Source organism: Lynx canadensis, chromosome X (assembly GCF_007474595.2).
Source record: "Lynx canadensis isolate LIC74 chromosome X, mLynCan4.pri.v2, whole genome shotgun sequence".
NCBI lineage: Eukaryota > Metazoa > Chordata > Mammalia > Carnivora > Felidae > Lynx > Lynx canadensis.
The window spans coordinates 95302578-95320822 of NC_044321.2; the positions used below are offsets into that span (position 1 = coordinate 95302578).

The window sequence follows — 18245 nt, forward strand, 5'->3', positions numbered from 1 at the left end:
TCTTGTGGCTTTGAAGAACATCTATACACCAAAACCTCCCACGTTGATAGCTTCTAGCCAGACCTCCCCAGTTGAGCTCCGGACTGCATATTGCCTACTTGACGTGTCCACTTTGCCAGCCGGCAGGCGTTTTGCACTTTACATGTCTGAGACAGAGTGCTTGGCCTTCCCCCCCAAAGCTGTTCCTCCCATCTCAGTAAATGGCGCTTCGGTTCACCCAGTTATTTTAGCCACAAATTAAGAAGTCGTCCTTGATTCCCTTCTTCCCCTCGCTTCCCACATCCAACCCATCGGCTTTTGCCCCGATAACAAATCCTCCCAAACACATCTCCCTTCAGTTTCTCCAACTCTTCCTCTACTACCCTGGGCCGACCGCTCTCCTCTCTCTCCCGGGCTACTACAGGGGTCCCCTGATGGGTCTCCTTGCTTCCATTCTGGCCTCCCGGTGACAAGCCATTCTGTGCGTGACAGCTGGCACCGTTCGGAAGCATAAACCACGTTACTCCTCTGCTTAGAAGTCTCCAGCTTCCCACTGTGCCATCGAGATGGAAACTCCCTATCTGGGCCCGCAAGGCCATACATGGCCTGGCTCCTGCTCGCTCCCCTGACCACCTCTTGCTGCTTGCTTGTTCTCTCGCTCAATACAATCTAGGCACACCGGCCCTTCTGTTCCTCCGACGCGGTAGGCTCATCCCTCTGCGGGGCCTTTGTATTTTCTGTTAGCCTCCCCCGGATTGCTTCCCCCACCCATCCTTACCTGGCTGGCTCATTCTCGTCCCGCGGGTCCCCTGGGCTCAACGGCCCCGCCCCAGAGTCCATCCCTGACCACCTGTCATTCTCCATCACATCACACTATTGTAACTGACCCATTTCTTGTTCCCTTGTTTGTCTGGCACCCCTGCCCCCAGAACATGAGCTGCTCTGTTCTCCACTCTGTCCCCAGCTCCTACTGCAAAATCTGGCACGGAGCAGCTACTCGGTATACAGTAAGTTCACGGAGTAAGGTAACAGATGAACTTCAGCAGGAAGAGGGCCATCTCTTCCTCTGGGGCTGGAAGGAGAAAAGGATGGAAAGAGACGAAACTAATGGGTGCCCCTGTGTCCTCGGTGCTCTGGGGAGAAAAAGGTCTGTTGGGAGAAAGGGGGCTCACGGGTAGAGAGGCTGGGGCAAAGTGGTGGAGGCTGTAAATTGTTCCAGGGGGGGAACAGGAGGGTTGCTGACCCCAAACACACAGGACTGGCTAGCTATCGGGACAGTGTCAAATTCCACTCGTGGGGTGCCTGGGTGGCTCGACTGGTTAAGAGTCTGACTCTTGATTTTGGCTCAGGTCACGATCTCGTGGCATGTGTGGGTTCAAGCCCCACACTGGGCTCTGAGGGCTCCGCACGGACATCGTGGAGCCTGCTGAGGATTCTCCCTCTCTCCCTCCCTCTCTGCCCCTCCCCTGCTCGTGCTCTCTCTCTCTCTCTCTCAAAAATAAACAAACATTAAAACAAAAACGTTTTTAAATAAATAAAACTTAGAAGGAAAGGCGAAGGAACCAGAGTAACCAAAACAAACGTTAAAAAGGACACAGCTAGACAAATCATACGACCCGATTTCAAGACTTCCCACACAGCTGTAATAAGCAAGTCAAGATGGTGGGGTATTCGTGCAAGCACAGAGACAACAGACAGGAGAGAAAGTCCAAAACTAGAGTCAACGGACTTTTAGCAAAGGTACAAAGGCAACTGAATGGAGAAAGCAAAGGCTTTTTAGCAGATGGTGTCAGAACTGAACATCTGTATACAAAAAAAAAAAAAAAAAAAAAACCTCAACACATGCCTCACACCTTCTACAAAAATTAATTCAGGGGCGCCTGGGTGGCTCGGTCGGTTGAGCGTCCGACTTCAGCCCAGGTCACGATCTCACGGTTCGTGAGTTCGAGCCCCGCGTCGGGCTCTGTGCCGACGGCTCGGAGCCTGGATCCTGCTTCGGATTCTGTGTCTCCCTCTCTCTCTGCCCCTCCCCTGCTCATGCGCTCTCGCTCTCTCTCTCTCAAAAATAAATAAACATTAAAAAAAATTAATTCCAAATGGGTCACAGACTGAATTTAAAATATGAAACTTATGGAAGAAAATCTGCACAGTCCTGGGTCATGAAAGCTACTACACTATTAAGAGAATAAAAAGACAACTCCCACACTGGGAGATGTTGCAAATCACATATCTGATAAAAGACTTGTATCCAGACTGTACAAAGAGCTCTTAAAACCCAACAACAGGGGCACCTGGGTGGCTCAGTCGGTTAAGCGTCCGACTCGATTTTCGGCTCAGGTCGCCATCTCACGGTTTGTGAGGTCGAGCCCCACGTTGGGCTCTGCGCTGAAGGCACAGAGCCCACTTGGGATTCTCTCTCTCTCAAAATACATAAATAAACAATAAGAAAACACCGTTTAAAAATGGGCAAAAGATCTGAACAGATCTTCTCCAGAGAAGATATACAGGTGGCAAATTAACTAATACAAATATGTTCACAACAACAACAAATCAGTCTAATGAAAAATGGGCAAAGGACTTGACTAGACCTTGCTCCAGAGATAATACGCAAATGGCTCAGAATCATATGAAAAGTTCCTCAACACCGCTGTTCAATGCTAACAGAGACCATGAAGTTCAGCCTCACGCCTGTTGGGATGGTTGCCGTCAAACACAGAAAATAAAAGTAAGCGGTGTTGGTGAGGATGCGGAGGAATGGGGGCCCTGGACGTTACTGGTAGGAGTGTAAACGGGGGCGGCCGCCGTGGAAAGCCATATGGTGGTTCCTCAAAAAACCCAACACAGAATTACCGTCTGATCCAAACACCTCACTTCCGGGTATTTACCTGAGGCATCGAGAGCAGGGTTGTAAAGACCTCCTCTCATTAGGGAGACGCAAATCAAAAGCACAAGATACCCCTGAGCAACTGTCCTAGATCAGAGGAGGCTAAAGAGACATGGGTGGCTCAGTAGGTTAAGCCTCTGACTCATGATCTCAGCTCAGGTCTTGATCTCAGGGTCGTGAGTTCAAGCCCCGCGTTAGGCTCCGCTACTGAAAATTAAAAAGAGAGAGAGACAGAGACTAAAGAGACGCGACAGCTGAACGCAGTGTGCGATTCTGGATTGGGTCCTGGAACAGAAAGAGGACACAGTGGAACGACTGGTGCAATCCAAACGAAGTGTGTAGTTTAATGTTATTGTCCCAGCGTTAATCTCTGGGTTTTGACCACTGTGCTATGGTTTTGTATGGACTGGTCTGCTCGGGCTGCTGTAACGAAATTCCACAGACCGAGTGGTTTTAACAACAGGCATTTTTTTTTTTTCTCACGGTTCTGGAGGCTACAAAGTCCAAGGTCCAGGTGCCACCTGATTCAGTTCCTAGGGAGAGCTCTTTTCCTGGCTAGCAGACGGCCGCTTTCTTGCTGTGTCCTCCCGTGGTAGAGAGAGAGAGAGAGACAGGTAGAAAGAGAGCTCTCTGGTCTCTTCTTTTAAGGGTACTAATCCCATCATGAAGGTCCCACCTCATGACCTCATCTAAACCTAATTGTTTCCCAAAGGTCTATCCCCCGAATCCCATCACGCTGTGGGGTTAGTGCTTCAACAGAGGAATTCTGGAGGGGACACAGTTCAGCCCGGACCATTATACAGGATGTTAATATTAGGGGAACCGAGTGGAGAGTATACAGGAACTCTCTGAACGATCTCTGGAACTTTTCTGTACATCTCAAATTATTCAAAAATTTTTTTTTGAATTTTTAAATTTTACATATTTATGTATTTGCTTTTGCCATCAATAAGAAATTTACTTGTCTTAAAAAAAGTCCAGGGGCGCCTGGGTGGCGCAGTCGGTTAAGCGTCCGACTTCAGCCAGGTCACGATCTCGCGGTCCGTGAGTTCGAGCCCCGCGTCAGGCTCTGGGCTGATGGCTCAGAGCCTGGAGCCTGTTTCCGATTCTGTGTCTCCCTCTCTCTCTCTGCCCCTCCCCCATTCATGCTCTGTCTCTCTCTGTCCCAAAAATAAATAAACGTTGAAAAAAAAAAATTTTTAAAAAAAAGTCCAAACGCTGGCACTGTCCAGAAAAATGTAACAGGTTTATTTATAATGGTTATAAAGTTGAACTGCTGAAACGTGTTCACCGCAACACTTTGACTTGCATCAATGCTTTGTGTCCCCGCGTTTGTATTAAAAATTCACACACAAATGAAAATGGAAAAACTGCCAATACCTACTTCTGTCCCCCGTTTTTCCATTTGCAATCATATACTTAGGTACCTTTGACCCCATGGGAAAAAAAAAATATCTACCAATAAGAGGAAGAAGAGAATTTTTTTAAATTGAAGAATGAAACGTTTTCCATCAGAGCGGATTCTTAAGCACGTTCTCCATGTATGCCGCGTGCTAGCTGGGCATGATTGTTACACGTTTGGCACGGACAGCTGGCAGGCTGGTGTCTTGCAAGAGGCCCACCAGGTAGGCCTCGCTTGCCTCCCGCAAAGCACCGCCAGCCGCGCTCCAGAAGCGCAGATCTGTTTCGAGGTCCTGAGCAATCTCCCGCACCAGACGCTGGAAAGGAAGTTTGCGGATCGGAAGTTCCGCGGACTTCTGATAATCTGTAATTTCGCGGAATGCCACGGTACTGGGCCTGTGACGATGAGGTTTCTCCACCCCTGCAGTAGAGGGCGCATTCTTGCGAGTGGCTTTTGTAGCCGGTTGCTTCCTCGGTGGCTCCGGTCGACTCGCGTGCAGCCTGCTTTGTCCAGGCAACGGTGGGGAGACCTCCTTACTTAATCCCCTTCTCCTTTGGAGCTCAGTGAGCTAGAGGCGGCGCTGGCATTAGCGATTCTGTCTCCCATCCTCTCTGAGCCTCCCTCATTCATGGTGTCTCTCTCTCTCTCTCTCTCTCAAAAATAAATAAACATTAAAAAAAAAAAAAAAAGGGGTTTTTCTAAGGTAAAAAACCTCAAGGCCAGGCACCCTGGCTGGCTTAGTCGGTAGAGCATGGGGCCATTGATCTTCGGGTCATGAGTTCAGGCTCCATGTTGGGCCGTAGAGCTTACTTAGGAAACAAAACTAGGGGCACCTGGGTGGCCCAGTTGGTAGACATGCGACTCTTGATCTCAGGGTCGTGAGTTCAAGCCCCACGTTGGGCGTGGAGCCTACTTAAAAAAAAAAAAAAAAAACAACACACAAACTCAAGGTGAGAAGAGTTGAAGGTGAGGGGCCTTCAGATCCCCAACCACAGGATCAGGCCGGGCCCAAAGGAAGCGAGGTGGTGACAGAATGGCAACACTGGGAGAAAACAGGAGGATCGGGGTCCTACGAAGTTTAGAAGCCGGTTCAGTTCACTCTAAGTGATGCTTTTCGTTTTCCTGGAGGAATTCTCAAATACTAAAAGCTCAAGTGTGAGGGACTGTGCTTTGTTCGAAGTGAGTGAAAACTCGGAGCAGTCAGACAGGTGAAGGCGCGGCAGAACAAAACATCAAGGAAGACAAAAAGGGAAGTTTTTTCCTTAAGGAAAGGAGGTGGTCCCCGGTGATAAGGATCCCCACATGGTCGAGGCAAGCTAGTTTTTAAAAAGCATTTTAACTTCTCTTACGCAGTATAATTACACTTCCAAATGTCACCGATTATTACAGCTATTAAACATTTTACATTTTACTATTTTATGACAGTTGACAATGTGCAAACACACACACGCACAGAGTAAGACTCCAAAATTTCCACATGGCTCTTTATCCTAACGCTAAAACCCTGTATTTGCTGCTCACATTCTACAAGAAAATAAAGGTAATAGAGAAACTATGCAAATAAGCATTTCAGAACGAGAGAATAAAACACTAAAGGGCACGTGCTTATCTAGTGCTAATGACCTAATGATTGGCAGTCTTAAAGATGAAGCAAAATGCACAATTTGAACCAGATGCTCCAACGGTTTAGGGCTAGTATCTAAGGACGAGTATTTCGGAAAATGTGTGGAAAGGTAACGACACATTTCCTACAGGGAGCCCCCCACGTAAGTGTCTTCACAACGCATTTTACTTGGTTTCTCAAAATGAAACTGCTATCTGTTGTCGACAATATATTTCTTAAAAGTCCCCCAGGAGAGCCAGTTCAGCCTAGTTCTGCAGTCAGATTTCTGGCTTTATCACTTGATGGCTATGGGATCTCGGGAATCTTGGCTTTCAGAGGTGGCGGGACAGGACCGCCGGGCTGTGGTCATGGCGGTTCGTGGCTAGCGTGAAGGTAAAGGTCACCGTTTGGAGGCGAAGTCAAGGAACTGTGCGGAGGTTACAGCCGACCACCCGCATGGTGTCTAAGCACCTCTCAGGGTGAGGACAGGAAATGAGGTGGGGAGGGACGCCTCAGAGGCAAAGAGCCCGCCGGGTGCGGGAGGCTAACTGGGAAGATGGAAACACGGCCCCGCCCGGGGCTGTCCCCGGGACACCACCCCCGCCCCCTTCTCCCACTTCTTGCTAACTCCCGTCCACCCCTACTCCAACCTACTTCTCCTTCCAAATAAGGAAGCTGGGGAAAAAAAGGCAGAGAAAAATGCCCTATTATTTCCCGACAGCACCTCACACACACGTCTGGGGCGACTGAACCCACGGCAGACGACGCAACGAGGTTAAAGTGCCCTTCCTGCCCCGACGGCTCGTCATACCGGGGAACAGATAAAACCACGCACACAACACTACGTACTGACACCACCGAAAGAGCGGGGCATTAAGTGTCTAACTATACAACACTCCTCTACGGATAGCGAATGTGAAATACCCGATGGCCGACAGGCCCCTTTGTCTCAGTATCGTTTCTTCCTCTACGTCTCCCTCCCATACTCTTGTCAGCTGCGTGAAGGGATGGCAGTTATTAGCTGAGGCTGCTTACCGAGACCCCATTTCCATTTGGAGCCGAGCTGCCCTGCCCCCGCCCACTCTAATCTGGCTGTTCCTTCGTAAGTACAAAGTCTGAGAAGGAAGAACTCACCCAGGGCTTTAATATTTGAAGTACAGGAAGCAAGGCTGTGCTGTTTCTGGAGTCTGTGACTGGGCAAGTTTCTCTGAACATCAAGTAAAGGAAGCTCTACGTACATTCTGGCTTTTTATGGATTTTCTTCCGACAGCAGAGAGATTCAAACCAGAGCTGATACCTGCCAGTCTAAGAATAGAAGAGAGTCACTTCAACTTCAAAGAGTCTGACTTGCTATGGCTTTAAATATAATTCATGCCACTTTCTTCTGTGACACATCATAGTATCTTTTTCAAAAATCTTTAAACATTTTATTAACTTTGAAGAAGGTATAAGAACAGCTACTTTAGAAACTGGAGACTCTCAAGCACTGATGTATTCAGAGAGTTTCTACACAGCTGAAGAAGTTTATATCAAATGGACCAAAAATAGTACTGAGGGCCTATATACAGAAAGATTTGGTGGAAAAAAAACCCCATCTCTAGAAAGCAGGTCAGATGGACTCAAAGACCTCACTGAAGGTAGGAGAAATCAATGGAAAGCAATGGAAAGCCTTCTGCGGGGGCAAAAAGGTAGACAGCAGTCCATGCAGTCAAGAAAAAGTTCTTTTTCCTCGTGATCTCCAGTGTGGGTTGAGAGAAAGGTCCTGATCATTTGAACTGGTTATCAATCAAGGTCCCCTTCATTTTCGCTTTCTTGGCTTCCAGTTCAGCCTGGAGAGGAAGAAAAGCATACGCCCTGATACATGACGTGAAATTCGTACTTTCCTTCCTTACTCTAACTGCCCAAACTCTATGCTGTCGTGTTCACTCAGTAGAGCAACCAGAAGGGCGGTGTCCAGCAGCTGCTTTCCAACGTTTCTGATGTTACGGTTCACAGAGGAAATGATGACGTCTGCGTGGCAAAATGGGGGCAGCGTGCAAGGCTGTGGCCAAAGGTGATCAGTGCAGGGCTCCTGCAGCCCCAGGTTCCTCCAAGGGCCGAGGGAAGCAATTTATCGTGGCATACCGGTATCCTATTCCCGGCAGAACAGGAAGAAATGCTCTTCTAGAACAGTGTTACTTCAAGTTGTGCTGCCCACGAACTGTTTGTTATTGGTTCGTGCAAGATACGTATAAGAATCGAGAGCAAGCATTCTGCAACTTGCGTAGCCATTTGACAGGGATAACAAAATCAAGTAATTTGATAGGAGTAACTGAGGCAAATTCATTTTTATTGCATTTGATAAATTATAAACTTGCTCTTGACAAGCCGGAAATTTAAAAAAGAAAGCACTGTAAAAAAAAAAAAAGGGGGGGGGGCGCCTGGGTGGCTCAGTCGGTTAAGCGTCCGACTTCGGCTCAGCTCATGATATTACGGTCTGTGGGTTCGAGCCCAGCGTCGGGCTCCATGCTGACAGCTCGAGCCTGGAGCCTGCTTCGGCTTCTGTGTCTCCCTCTCTCTCTGCCCCTCCCCCGTTCATGCTCGGTCTCTGTCTCAAAAATAAGTAAACATTAGGAAAAAAAAAAAAAAGCAAGCACTGGCCCTTCACCTCAGAACATTCGGTAAGCACTGCTTTGGACACTATGGCAAGGTCATGCAGCTCCCGAGACCACCCCCCCCCCCACCTCTGTCGCCAAAAAATCCTCTACGGTCATTCGAACAGACTGGTACACCCTCTGAGGAGGCACAAATGCAGTGGTGTTGGATTTTAAGGCAATAGCATAAGCACGTTACTATCAAGAAGACACAAACGCGGGCACCATCAGATATAAACGTGCGTGCTCTGCGATGAGCCCGTGGATAACACAGAAACCGGAGTGTGCTCTCAGAAGTGCCGAAGCCCCGGTCCCGGTACTGTCGCTGTAGCAACGCCGCCCGCCGTCGCATCCTGGGAGAGCGTCCAGGAGCCCCGATCCGTTAACTCCTGACCTTGGACCACAGGCAGCAGAGTGAAGTATCGTTCTGGTTGGGGCCAGCTCACCAGGACTCTAACCGGGGGGCCTGGACGTTGTGGTCACCAGAGCGGGGTTCACGCTGGCAGCCCACCACGCCGGTAGCCCCTGACAGACTTGCGAAAGGATCTCCCTGAGCGTCCGAGGGTCTTCCAGACCAAGTAACCCTTGCCAGCCCGGGCCACTCACCAGCTCCTGCAGCCGCCTTTTGCTCATGCCTTTGCGCTCCAGCTGCTTTTCAATGACCTTGGCATTCTGCGCGTACGAGTCAGCGACTTCTCTCTGCGGGTGAAGCGGCGGCACCTTTAAACCAGCGGTCTTGCCCACCAGCAACAGAGCCCTTAAGTCGCCCTTAAGCAGCAGACTCCTCCGGTTCCAAAAGTACCGAAACGGACTCTGTCCCCTTTCAAAGGCTTCGGGTTTTCAGTAAATCCCGAAGAGCTCAGATCGCAGATCGCAGCGAAAGCGGCTGAAAACTAGCAGATCACACCTCTCTGCAAACCTCGTTATACTCAAGTACCGTAAAGGTAAGTGCCGCTACCGCTAAGGAGAGCCACACAAACCACTGGAGCCAGAATGGAAGGGACCTGAAATTGTTGAGTCTAATAGTTTTGAAACCGAAGAGGGATGAGGGGGTTGCCCCCTTGAAAGCGGCTCAAAACACAGTAGGACACCAAGCACTGAGCTAGTTCAACTCCCTGGCTCTCACCGTGCAGATGTCCTTGAGACCCAGGGAGACAGGGACTAGCCCCGCGTTCTCTAGTCCCTTACCAGCAGAGTAAGGCCTATGACCAAAGTTTCTATTTATGCCGCGACTCGAATGGGCTGGTTCTAGAGTCCCCCTTCCTTCCGGGCCCACCCCCAGTCCATCCAGATCCCTTGAGAGCAGAAGCACTCACAGCCTCGATCTCCTCTTCCTCTTCGTCAATCGTAGACACCGTGACAGAGCTGAACTTGCCCATGTCTTTCGTCCGTTTGGTCATCATCACCTGGAGTCACAGGAGGAGGACTCGGTCTCATTCACTGCAGTTGGCTCTGTGAGCCACGTGCACGCGCGCATGTGTCCCTGCGGGCACACATGCCTGACTGCAGGGGGTGGGGGCCGGGGCAGGGGACACTCCCCTCTTTGGGACGGGCTGGCCTATCTACAAATGCTAATGGTTTTTATTTGGATCATGTTTTTCTAACATCTGCCATCAAGGCTTTAAAAAGTATATTTAAAACTCAGCCCGATTCATTATTTCTTTACTTATTTCATTATTGATGTAAATTCAAGTTAGTTGACATACAGCATACTATTGGTTTCAGGAACAGAATTTAGTGATTCATCACTTACATGTAACACCCAGTGCTCATCCCAACAAGTGTTCTCCTTAAAGCCCCTCACCCATTGAGCCCACCCCCCCACCCAACACCCCTCCAGCAACCCTCAGTTTGTTCTCTGTATTTAAGAGTCTCTTATGGTTTGCCTCCCTCTCTGTTTTTTATCTTAGTTTTCCATCCTCTCCTCTATGTTCATCTGTTTTCTGAAATTCCACATGAGTGAAATCATATTATTTCCTTTCTCTGACTTATTCCCCGCAGCATAATACACTGTCCACACTGAAAAAGGAAGACATTTCAAAGGAAATAAATGGTCATTAAAACCATACAACTTCTCACTTTACTCAGAGGACAGCTCTAGGAAAGAAAAAAAGAACACAGAATGGATGTGTCACATGTAACACCTGCTTATACATGAAAATGGCATTCTCTTAATAAGGAATGCGTCCGTAAAGGGCGATTTCTCATTATAATCTTATTGAAAAATGTAGGGCGATCTGTAGCTATATTAACCTGTCTGTCAATAGTTACCTTCTTAGGAGGCTCCTGTTTCTGGGTATAGATATTTGTTTTGCCAAAACCCTGGCCAAACTTGACCACTGCTCCATCCACGATGAAGGTCACAGGAGCGTTCTTCGGCTGGGACTGATAGAAGAGTGGCAGTCCACACCTGCAAACAGCAGAATGAATCTCTGGGGAGCTCAGAATACAAATCCCCCAAGACACGGATTCACAAAGTGTGCTCAGATCCTGGGAATAGTTTTGTCTGTGGCATAAACGAATGATCCACTCCTTCCACTGCTTCCCGAAACTACTTGCTAAGAATCACTGAGGGATCACTTTTACAAGCCAAGAATTTGTTAAAACTGCTGCTCAGATTCCCAGGTCCCTCCCCCAGAAGATCCTGATTCAGCAAATCGGGGAGCTGAGGCCCGGGCATCTGTCATTTCCCTCAGGATCCCAAGTGATTCTTCTCATTCGACAAGTTTGGGAAATGCTGGCTCCTGCTACTGACGGCTTTCCAGTTACAACTGCTGCCGTTCTGGGGCGCCTGGCCGGCTCAGTCGGTAGAGCATGCAACTCTGGATCTCGGGGTTGAGAGTTCGAGCCCCATGTTGGGTGTAGAGATTACTTAAAAAATAAACAAAATTTTTAAAGTAATAGAAGTTTCTAAAAACATACTATATATATATATAGTTGCTGCCATTCTTCCAAGAGTCTGGGTAACTGGTCTAAGGTTTTTTTAATTTTTTTTTAACGTTTATTTATTTTTTTGAGACAGAGAGACAGAGCATGAACGGGAGAGGGGCAGAGAGAGAGGGAGACACAGAATCTGAAGCAGGCTCCAGGCTCTGAGCCATCATCAGCCCAGAGCCCGACGCAGGGCTCGAACTCACGGACCGCGAGATCGTGACCTGAGCTGACACATATAGACCACATCTTCTTTATCCCTTCATCCATCGATGGACACTTGGGCTCTTTTCATACCTTGGCTATTGTCCATAGAGCTACTATAAACATTGGGGTGCATGCGTCCCTTTGAAACAGCACACCTGTATCTCGTGGATAAATACCTAGTAGTGCAATTGCTGGGTCCTAGAGTAGTTCTATTTTTAATTTTTTGAGGAACCTCCATACTGTTTTCCAGAATGGCTGCACCAGCTTGCATTCCCACCAAGAATGCAAAAGAGATGCTCTTTCTCCACATCCTCGCCAACATCTGTTGTTTCCTGAGTCGTTAATGTTAGCCATTGTGACAGGGGTGAGGTGGTATCTCAGTGTGGTTTTGATTTGTATTTCCCTGATGATGAGTGATGTGGATCAGTGATGTGATGAGTTTTTTCATATGTCGGTTGGCCATCTGGATGTCTTCTTTGGAGAAGGGTCTGTTTATGTCTTTTGCCCATTTTTCACTGGATTATTTGTTTTCTGGGTGTTGAGCTGGATAAGTTCTTTATAGATTTTGGATACTAACCCTTTATCCGATATGTCGTTCACAAATATCTTCTCCCATTCCGTCGGTTGCCTTTTAGTTTTGCTGATTGTTTCCCTCACTGTGCAGAAGCTTTTTATCTTCATGAGGTCCCAATAGTTGACGTTTGCTTTTGTTTCCCTTGCCTCCAGAGACATGTTGAGCAAGAAGTTGCGACAGCCGAGGTCAAAGAGGGTTTTGTCTGCTTTCTCCTCAAGGATTTTGATGGCTTCCTGTCTTATATTTAGGTCTTTCATCTATTTTGAATTTATTTTTGTGTGTGGTATAAAAAAGTGGTCCAGGTTGATTCTTCGGCATGTCGCTCTCCAGTTTTCCCAGCACCACTTGCTGAAGAGACTGTCTTTATTCCGTTGGATATTCTTTCCTGCTTTGTCAAAGATTAGTTGCCCATACGTTTGTGGGTCCATTTCTGGGTTCTCTATTCTGTTCCATTGATCTGAGGGTCTGTTCTTGTGCCACTACCATACTGTCTTGACGATTACAGCTTTGTAATTCAACTTGAAGTCTGGGATTGTGATGCCTCCTGCTTTGGTTTTCTTTTTCAAGATCGCTTTGGCTATTCGGGGTCTTTTCTGGTTCCACACAAATTTTAGGATTGTTTGTGCTAGCTCTGTGAAGAATGCTGGTGTTATTTTGATAGGGATTGGGGTCGGTCATTTCTATTAGACTTGTTTTCAGGTACATGAAGTCGACCCATGAGACATGTTAAAACGAATTTAACGAATCCAGTGTGGCTGTGAACTAAAATGCCTTCTTGGCCATTTCCCTGCCTTAATTCTCCCAGTCTTCCGAGAGCCAAGATGTAACCGTACTTACATCAGGAAGATTAAACTTACTGTAGTTTAGTAGTCTCACATCTCCATTTAAAAATTGATACTATGTTTTAAAATAGAAAAACATGGGGCGCCTGGGTGGCGCAGTCGGTTAAGCGTCCGACTTCAGCCAGGTCACGATCTCGCGGTCCGTGAGTTCGAGCCCCGCGTCGGGCTCTGGGCTGATGGCTCAGAGCCTGGAGCCTGTTTCCAATTCTGTGTCTCCCTCTCTCTCTGCCCCTCCCCCGTTCATGCTCTGTCTCTCTCTGTCCCAAAAATAAATAAACGTTGAAAAAAAAAAAAATTTAAAAAAAAAAAAATAGAAAAACATTTTTGTGGCCAGCTGGTCAGGGATGTGACTTTGACTAGTCTGTTTGGGGAGCATATTGGTGGTTGTGCAGTGGAAGTTCAAAGGCAATGGAGATTATAAGGATAAAGATACAACAGAGAATTGTATCCAATAATTCTTTTCCGAACACATTGCTGCCTCTACTTTCTTATGCTTGGAGAAACCCACACTGTTAAATACTTACTTGGCACACTTCTTCCGGTATTGTCGTTCAATGCCTTCAGGCCTGTGCAGAAAATGGAATTTAAAAAAAAAAAAAGATATGAACAAATCGCATAACCTATCCACCTCCCTACCTCATTTCTTCAAATGGTAATAGGGCCTTTCAAAAATTTGCATTTCCTAGATTGACTGGTTAGTTAAACCTGTATTCATTTTAATCTTTGTTTTTTTTGAGAGAGAGAGAGATAACACGTGGGTGCCAGAAAGTGCATAGAGGAGGGGGCAGAGGGAGAGAATCTTAAGCAGGCTCCATGCCCAGCGTGGAGAAAGGGAGGGGGGAGGCCTCAATCTCACCACCATGAGATCATGACCTGAGCCAAGACGAAGAGGAGGACGCCTAACCGACTGAGCCACCCAGGCGCTCCGTATTTTTTAATTTTTAAAAAATGTTTATTTATTTTTATTTTGAGAGAGAGTGAGTGCAAGAGAGAGCATGAGTGGGGGAGGGGCAGAGAGAGAGAGAGAGAGAGAGAGAGAGAGAGAGAATGCCAAGCAGGCTCCGCACTGTCAGCACGGAGCCTGACTCAGGGGGCTCGATCTTGCGAACTGTGAGATCATGACCTGCACTGAGACCAAGAGTCAGACACTTAACCGACTGAGCCGCTCAGACGCCCCTCAAGTATACATGTATTAAGTCATTTAATGCTTACAGTGGCTCTGTGAGGTAGGTCATATTATTGTTCCCATTTTATAGATGAAGGCTCCTAAGTACAAACCAATCACATGATTTGCCCAAGGTCACAGTTAGGAAGCAGAATAGGTTGAATTCAAAAACAAAAAATTAAAAACAAAAAAAAAGAATAGGTTGACTTCAGGCTCAGGCCCGTCCAGCTCAAGAGCCCACAACACTGCCTTAGGTAAGCGGCTTTTCCACCCACCCAGGTGCTTAACAGAAACCTAGGATTCATCCTTGTTTCTTCTCTTTCCCTCACTTCCCACATCTACTCCATCAGTAGATTTTGGATTCCTCCCAAAAAAGTTCTTGAACCGATCTGCTTTGCCCCACCTTCCTGCCACCGTCTTAGCCCAGGCCACCAGCGTCTCTTCCCTGGATGACTTGTCACAGCTTCCAGCTTCCAGACTGGTCCCCTCACGCCCCCTCCCCTTGTTGGTTTCAAATTTTTAATAGGCAGTATGTATGCGTGGTACATATCGGTACAAATATAGGGGTACCCTATAGGGGTCCAAAGAAAAGTAAACATCATCCCCCCCACCCTTCACCCACCCAGTTCTCTTCCCCGGAGGCAAATACTGTTCTGGTTTCTTCTGTTCCTCTCAGAGACAGCTGACGATGCAAGCAAAGAATCCTTATTGGTATATAAAGAAAACAGATTTTTTTTCCTTTTTAGACAAAGAGAGCACACCTTACACTGTTCTCTACTTCTTTGTTCACTTAAAAATGTATCCTGGTTGGAAAATATATATTTGCGACCCTTCCCTATCAATTGACAAAGAGCTGCGTCATTCTTCCTAAGGGCTGCGTTGTATTCCTGTGTATGGATATGCCGAAGTCTTTTACCTGTTGGATAAATTCCTAGAAGTGTATCCACTTTAAATTCTGATAAATACTGCCAAATTACTCTCTAGAGAAGCTGAACCAACTTACATCCCCACTACCAATGTGAGAGTTCCTGTTTCTCTACAGTCTCACCAACAAGGTATGTTATTAAAATGCAAGGCTGCTGGGGCGCCTGGGTGGCGCAGTCGGTTAAGCGTCCGACTTCAGCCAGGTCACGATCTCGCGGTCCGTGGGTTCGAGCCCCGCGTCGGGCTCTGGGCTGATGGCTCAGAGCCTGGAGCCTGTTTCCGATTCTGTGTCTCCCTCTCTCTCTGCCCCTCCCCCCTTCATGCTCTGTCTCTCTCTGTCCCAAAAATAAATAAACGTTGAAAAAAAAAATTTAAAAAAAAAAAAAAAATGCAAGGCTGCTGGGGACCCTGGGTGGCTCAGTCTGTTGAGCGTCCGACTTCAGCTCGGGTCATGATCTCACAGTTCGTGAGTTCAAGCCCCGCGTCGGGCTCTGTGCTGACAGCTCAGAGCCTGGAACCTACTTTGGATTCTGTGTCTCCCTCTCTCTGTGCCCCTCCCCTGCTTGCTCTCTCAAAAAAAAAAAAAAAAAAAAAATTTAATTTTTTAATAAAATGCACAGCTGCCAATCTGGCTCGTGCAAACCGTGATCTCAACATTTGCATTTCTTTTTTTTAAGGAGTGAAGTCAGGCATCTTTTCACATATTTAATGGGCATTTGTGTTTTCTTTTTTTGTGTGAGTGGTCACTTCACATCTTTTGTTTATTGAGACTTGCCAATGTTAACAGGCCTTGCAAATATTTTTTCCCCAGTTTGACATTTGTCTTTGACTTCCTCCTAACCCGTGTGGAAATTTTAGATTTTTGTGCAGTCAAATCGATAGTATGTGTGCATGTGTGTGTGTGTGTGAGGGGGGTGGTATTTAGTTAGGCCTTCCCCATCCTAAGTTCATACCTAACATACAAACTCCAACTGCTTATTCTAGAACCTGCTTCCACTACAAATCATTCTTGAAACAGAAGCAGGAGTGGCTTCCTAAGACACCTAGAAGAAAATCCAAACTCCCTACCACGGCCTACCAGCCCCAACTGAGCACCCGCTTGGGCCCCTGCCTCATCCCACAGATGCCCTCCCTCCCTCCTATTCTTGGAACAAACCAGCGCTTTCCCACCTCTGACCTTTCACACACACACCCTTCTCTCTCTCCTTGGAATGCTCCTCTCCCTGCTTTCTGATTCTCATTTTTGGGGCTCACAGATCAAATATCACCTAGTCACAGAGACCCTCCCTGACTACCTTTTCAGAGAAGTTTTCGTGAGATACCCTGTATAAGCCCTTGGTTTCATTCACAGAACTTTCCATAATCATAATTACTTTATTTTTGTCAGCCCACTAGACTGTAAGGTCCATGGGCTCCGAAAGCAGCGGAGACCATGCCTATCTGACCACTCTATTCCCAGAGCTGAGCAAAGCACTGGAAACAAAGTAGGCATGCAATAAATATTGGTTGAAACTATCCTTTTAAGAATTCGGTTTTAGTGAGAAAAATTATAATCATGGCGGGAAGTTCTTAAATGGAAAAACGTATGCCTTGTAATGGGAACACAGGTGGGCACACCAAGTCTGTCTGAGGCAGTCATGGAAGGCTTCGTGAGGAGGTGATTTCAAGCCAACACTCCTGATAGAAAGTAGTATTTCAAGCAGTGGGAATACTATGCGCAAAGCCAAAACCGTATAGCATACTCAGGGAAATAGTCTAACGTTATTAGGACTTTAAAAAACCAAGGGAGTGGGGTGCCTGGGTGGCTCGGTTGGTTGGGTGTTCGACTTCAGCTCAGGTCATGATCTCGTGGTTTGGGAGTTCGAGCCCCCATGTCGGGCTCTGTGCTGACAGCTCAGAGCCTGGAGCCTGATTCACATTCTGTATCTCCCTCTCACTGCCCCTCTGTCCCTCCCTCTCTCTCTCTCAAAAATAAAATTTTTTTTTAAAAAATCTTAAAAAAAAAAATCAAGGGAGTACTACTGATCTGACAAGCATAAAAAGACTTGTAAGATTACATTATGAATGACTGCATGGCAACAAATTAGATAACCTAGGTGAAACGGACAAACTCCTAAGACAACAGAGTAACACAAACTATCAAAACTCACTAGAAAAGAAACAAAATCTGAATGGACTATCACACGTAAAGACATTTAATTAGTAATCAAAAACCTGCACAAAGAAAAGCCCAGGACCAGTGGCTTCACTGGTAAATTCTACTAAAAGTTCAAAGAAGAATGAATACCAATGCTTCACAAACTTTTCAAAAGAGGAGGAGACACTTCCCAACTCATCCTATGCAGCCAGTATTACTCTGATGCCAAAACCAGGCAAAGGTACAACAACACAACAGAGATCAATCCTGCTTGATACACAGGCAAAAATCCTCAAATGAAAATAAATACTAGCAAACTGAATCCAGCAACACAGAAAAAAGATTATATAACACGACCAAGTGGAATTTATCCCATGAAATCAAGATTGGTGCACCATACAAAAAAAAAAAAATTAACCAAAGCAATAATACACCACAGTAATAGAATAAAAGAGAAAACACACACGATCATCTCAATAGGCCCCAAATGGAAGCTTTTCACAAAACTCAAAACCCTTTTAATATACTAGGAATAGAAGGGAACCTCCTCCACCTGATAAAGGGCATTTGTGAAAAACCCACAATCCCTAAGCTACATATACTAATATCATGCTTAATGGTGAAAGACTGAAAGTTTTCTCCCTGAGATCAGGAACAAGCCAAGGAGACTCACTCTCAACACTTCTATTCAACACTACACAAAGTCTAGCCAGGGCAACTAGATGAAGGAAGGAAGGAAGGAAGGAAGGAAGGAAGGAAGGAAGGAAGGAAAGAAAGAAAAAAGAAATGGCATCCAGATTGGAAGGGAAAAAGTAAAACCATCTCTATTTGCAGATGACATGATCTTACATGTAGAAACCCTTCAGAACACACATACACACAATTAAAGCTAATACATTTAGCAAGGCTGCAGGATACAAAATCATTATATGAAAATTAGTGGTAGTCCTATATACTAAAAATG

General features: G+C 46.6%; 1 protein-coding gene and 1 pseudogene across 5 annotated transcripts in view; both read right to left on the reverse strand.

Annotated features, from left to right (window-relative positions):
- Positions 1-18245, reverse strand: part of CXHXorf56 (chromosome X CXorf56 homolog) — a 40844-nt gene that overhangs the window by 10487 nt on the left and 12112 nt on the right. For 2 of the 5 annotated variants that reach the window (XM_030305470.1, XM_030305472.1), the window contains 5 exons: positions 13580-13621; positions 10773-10911; positions 9818-9907; positions 9108-9200; positions 5527-7173 (listed from right to left, as the gene is read on the reverse strand). In XM_030305470.1, coding sequence (XP_030161330.1) covers positions 7099-7173; positions 9108-9200; positions 9818-9907; positions 10773-10911; positions 13580-13621 — 439 coding nt within the window. In that variant the 3' untranslated portion in view covers positions 5527-7098. Of the gene's footprint in view, positions 1-5526; positions 7698-9107; positions 9201-9817; positions 9908-10772; positions 10912-13579; positions 13622-18245 lie in introns of those variants that run through there. The other 3 variants (XM_030305471.1, XM_030305473.1, XR_003966582.1) reach the window with 2 other exon arrangements.
- LOC115506869 lies at positions 4091-6326 on the reverse strand (annotated as a pseudogene).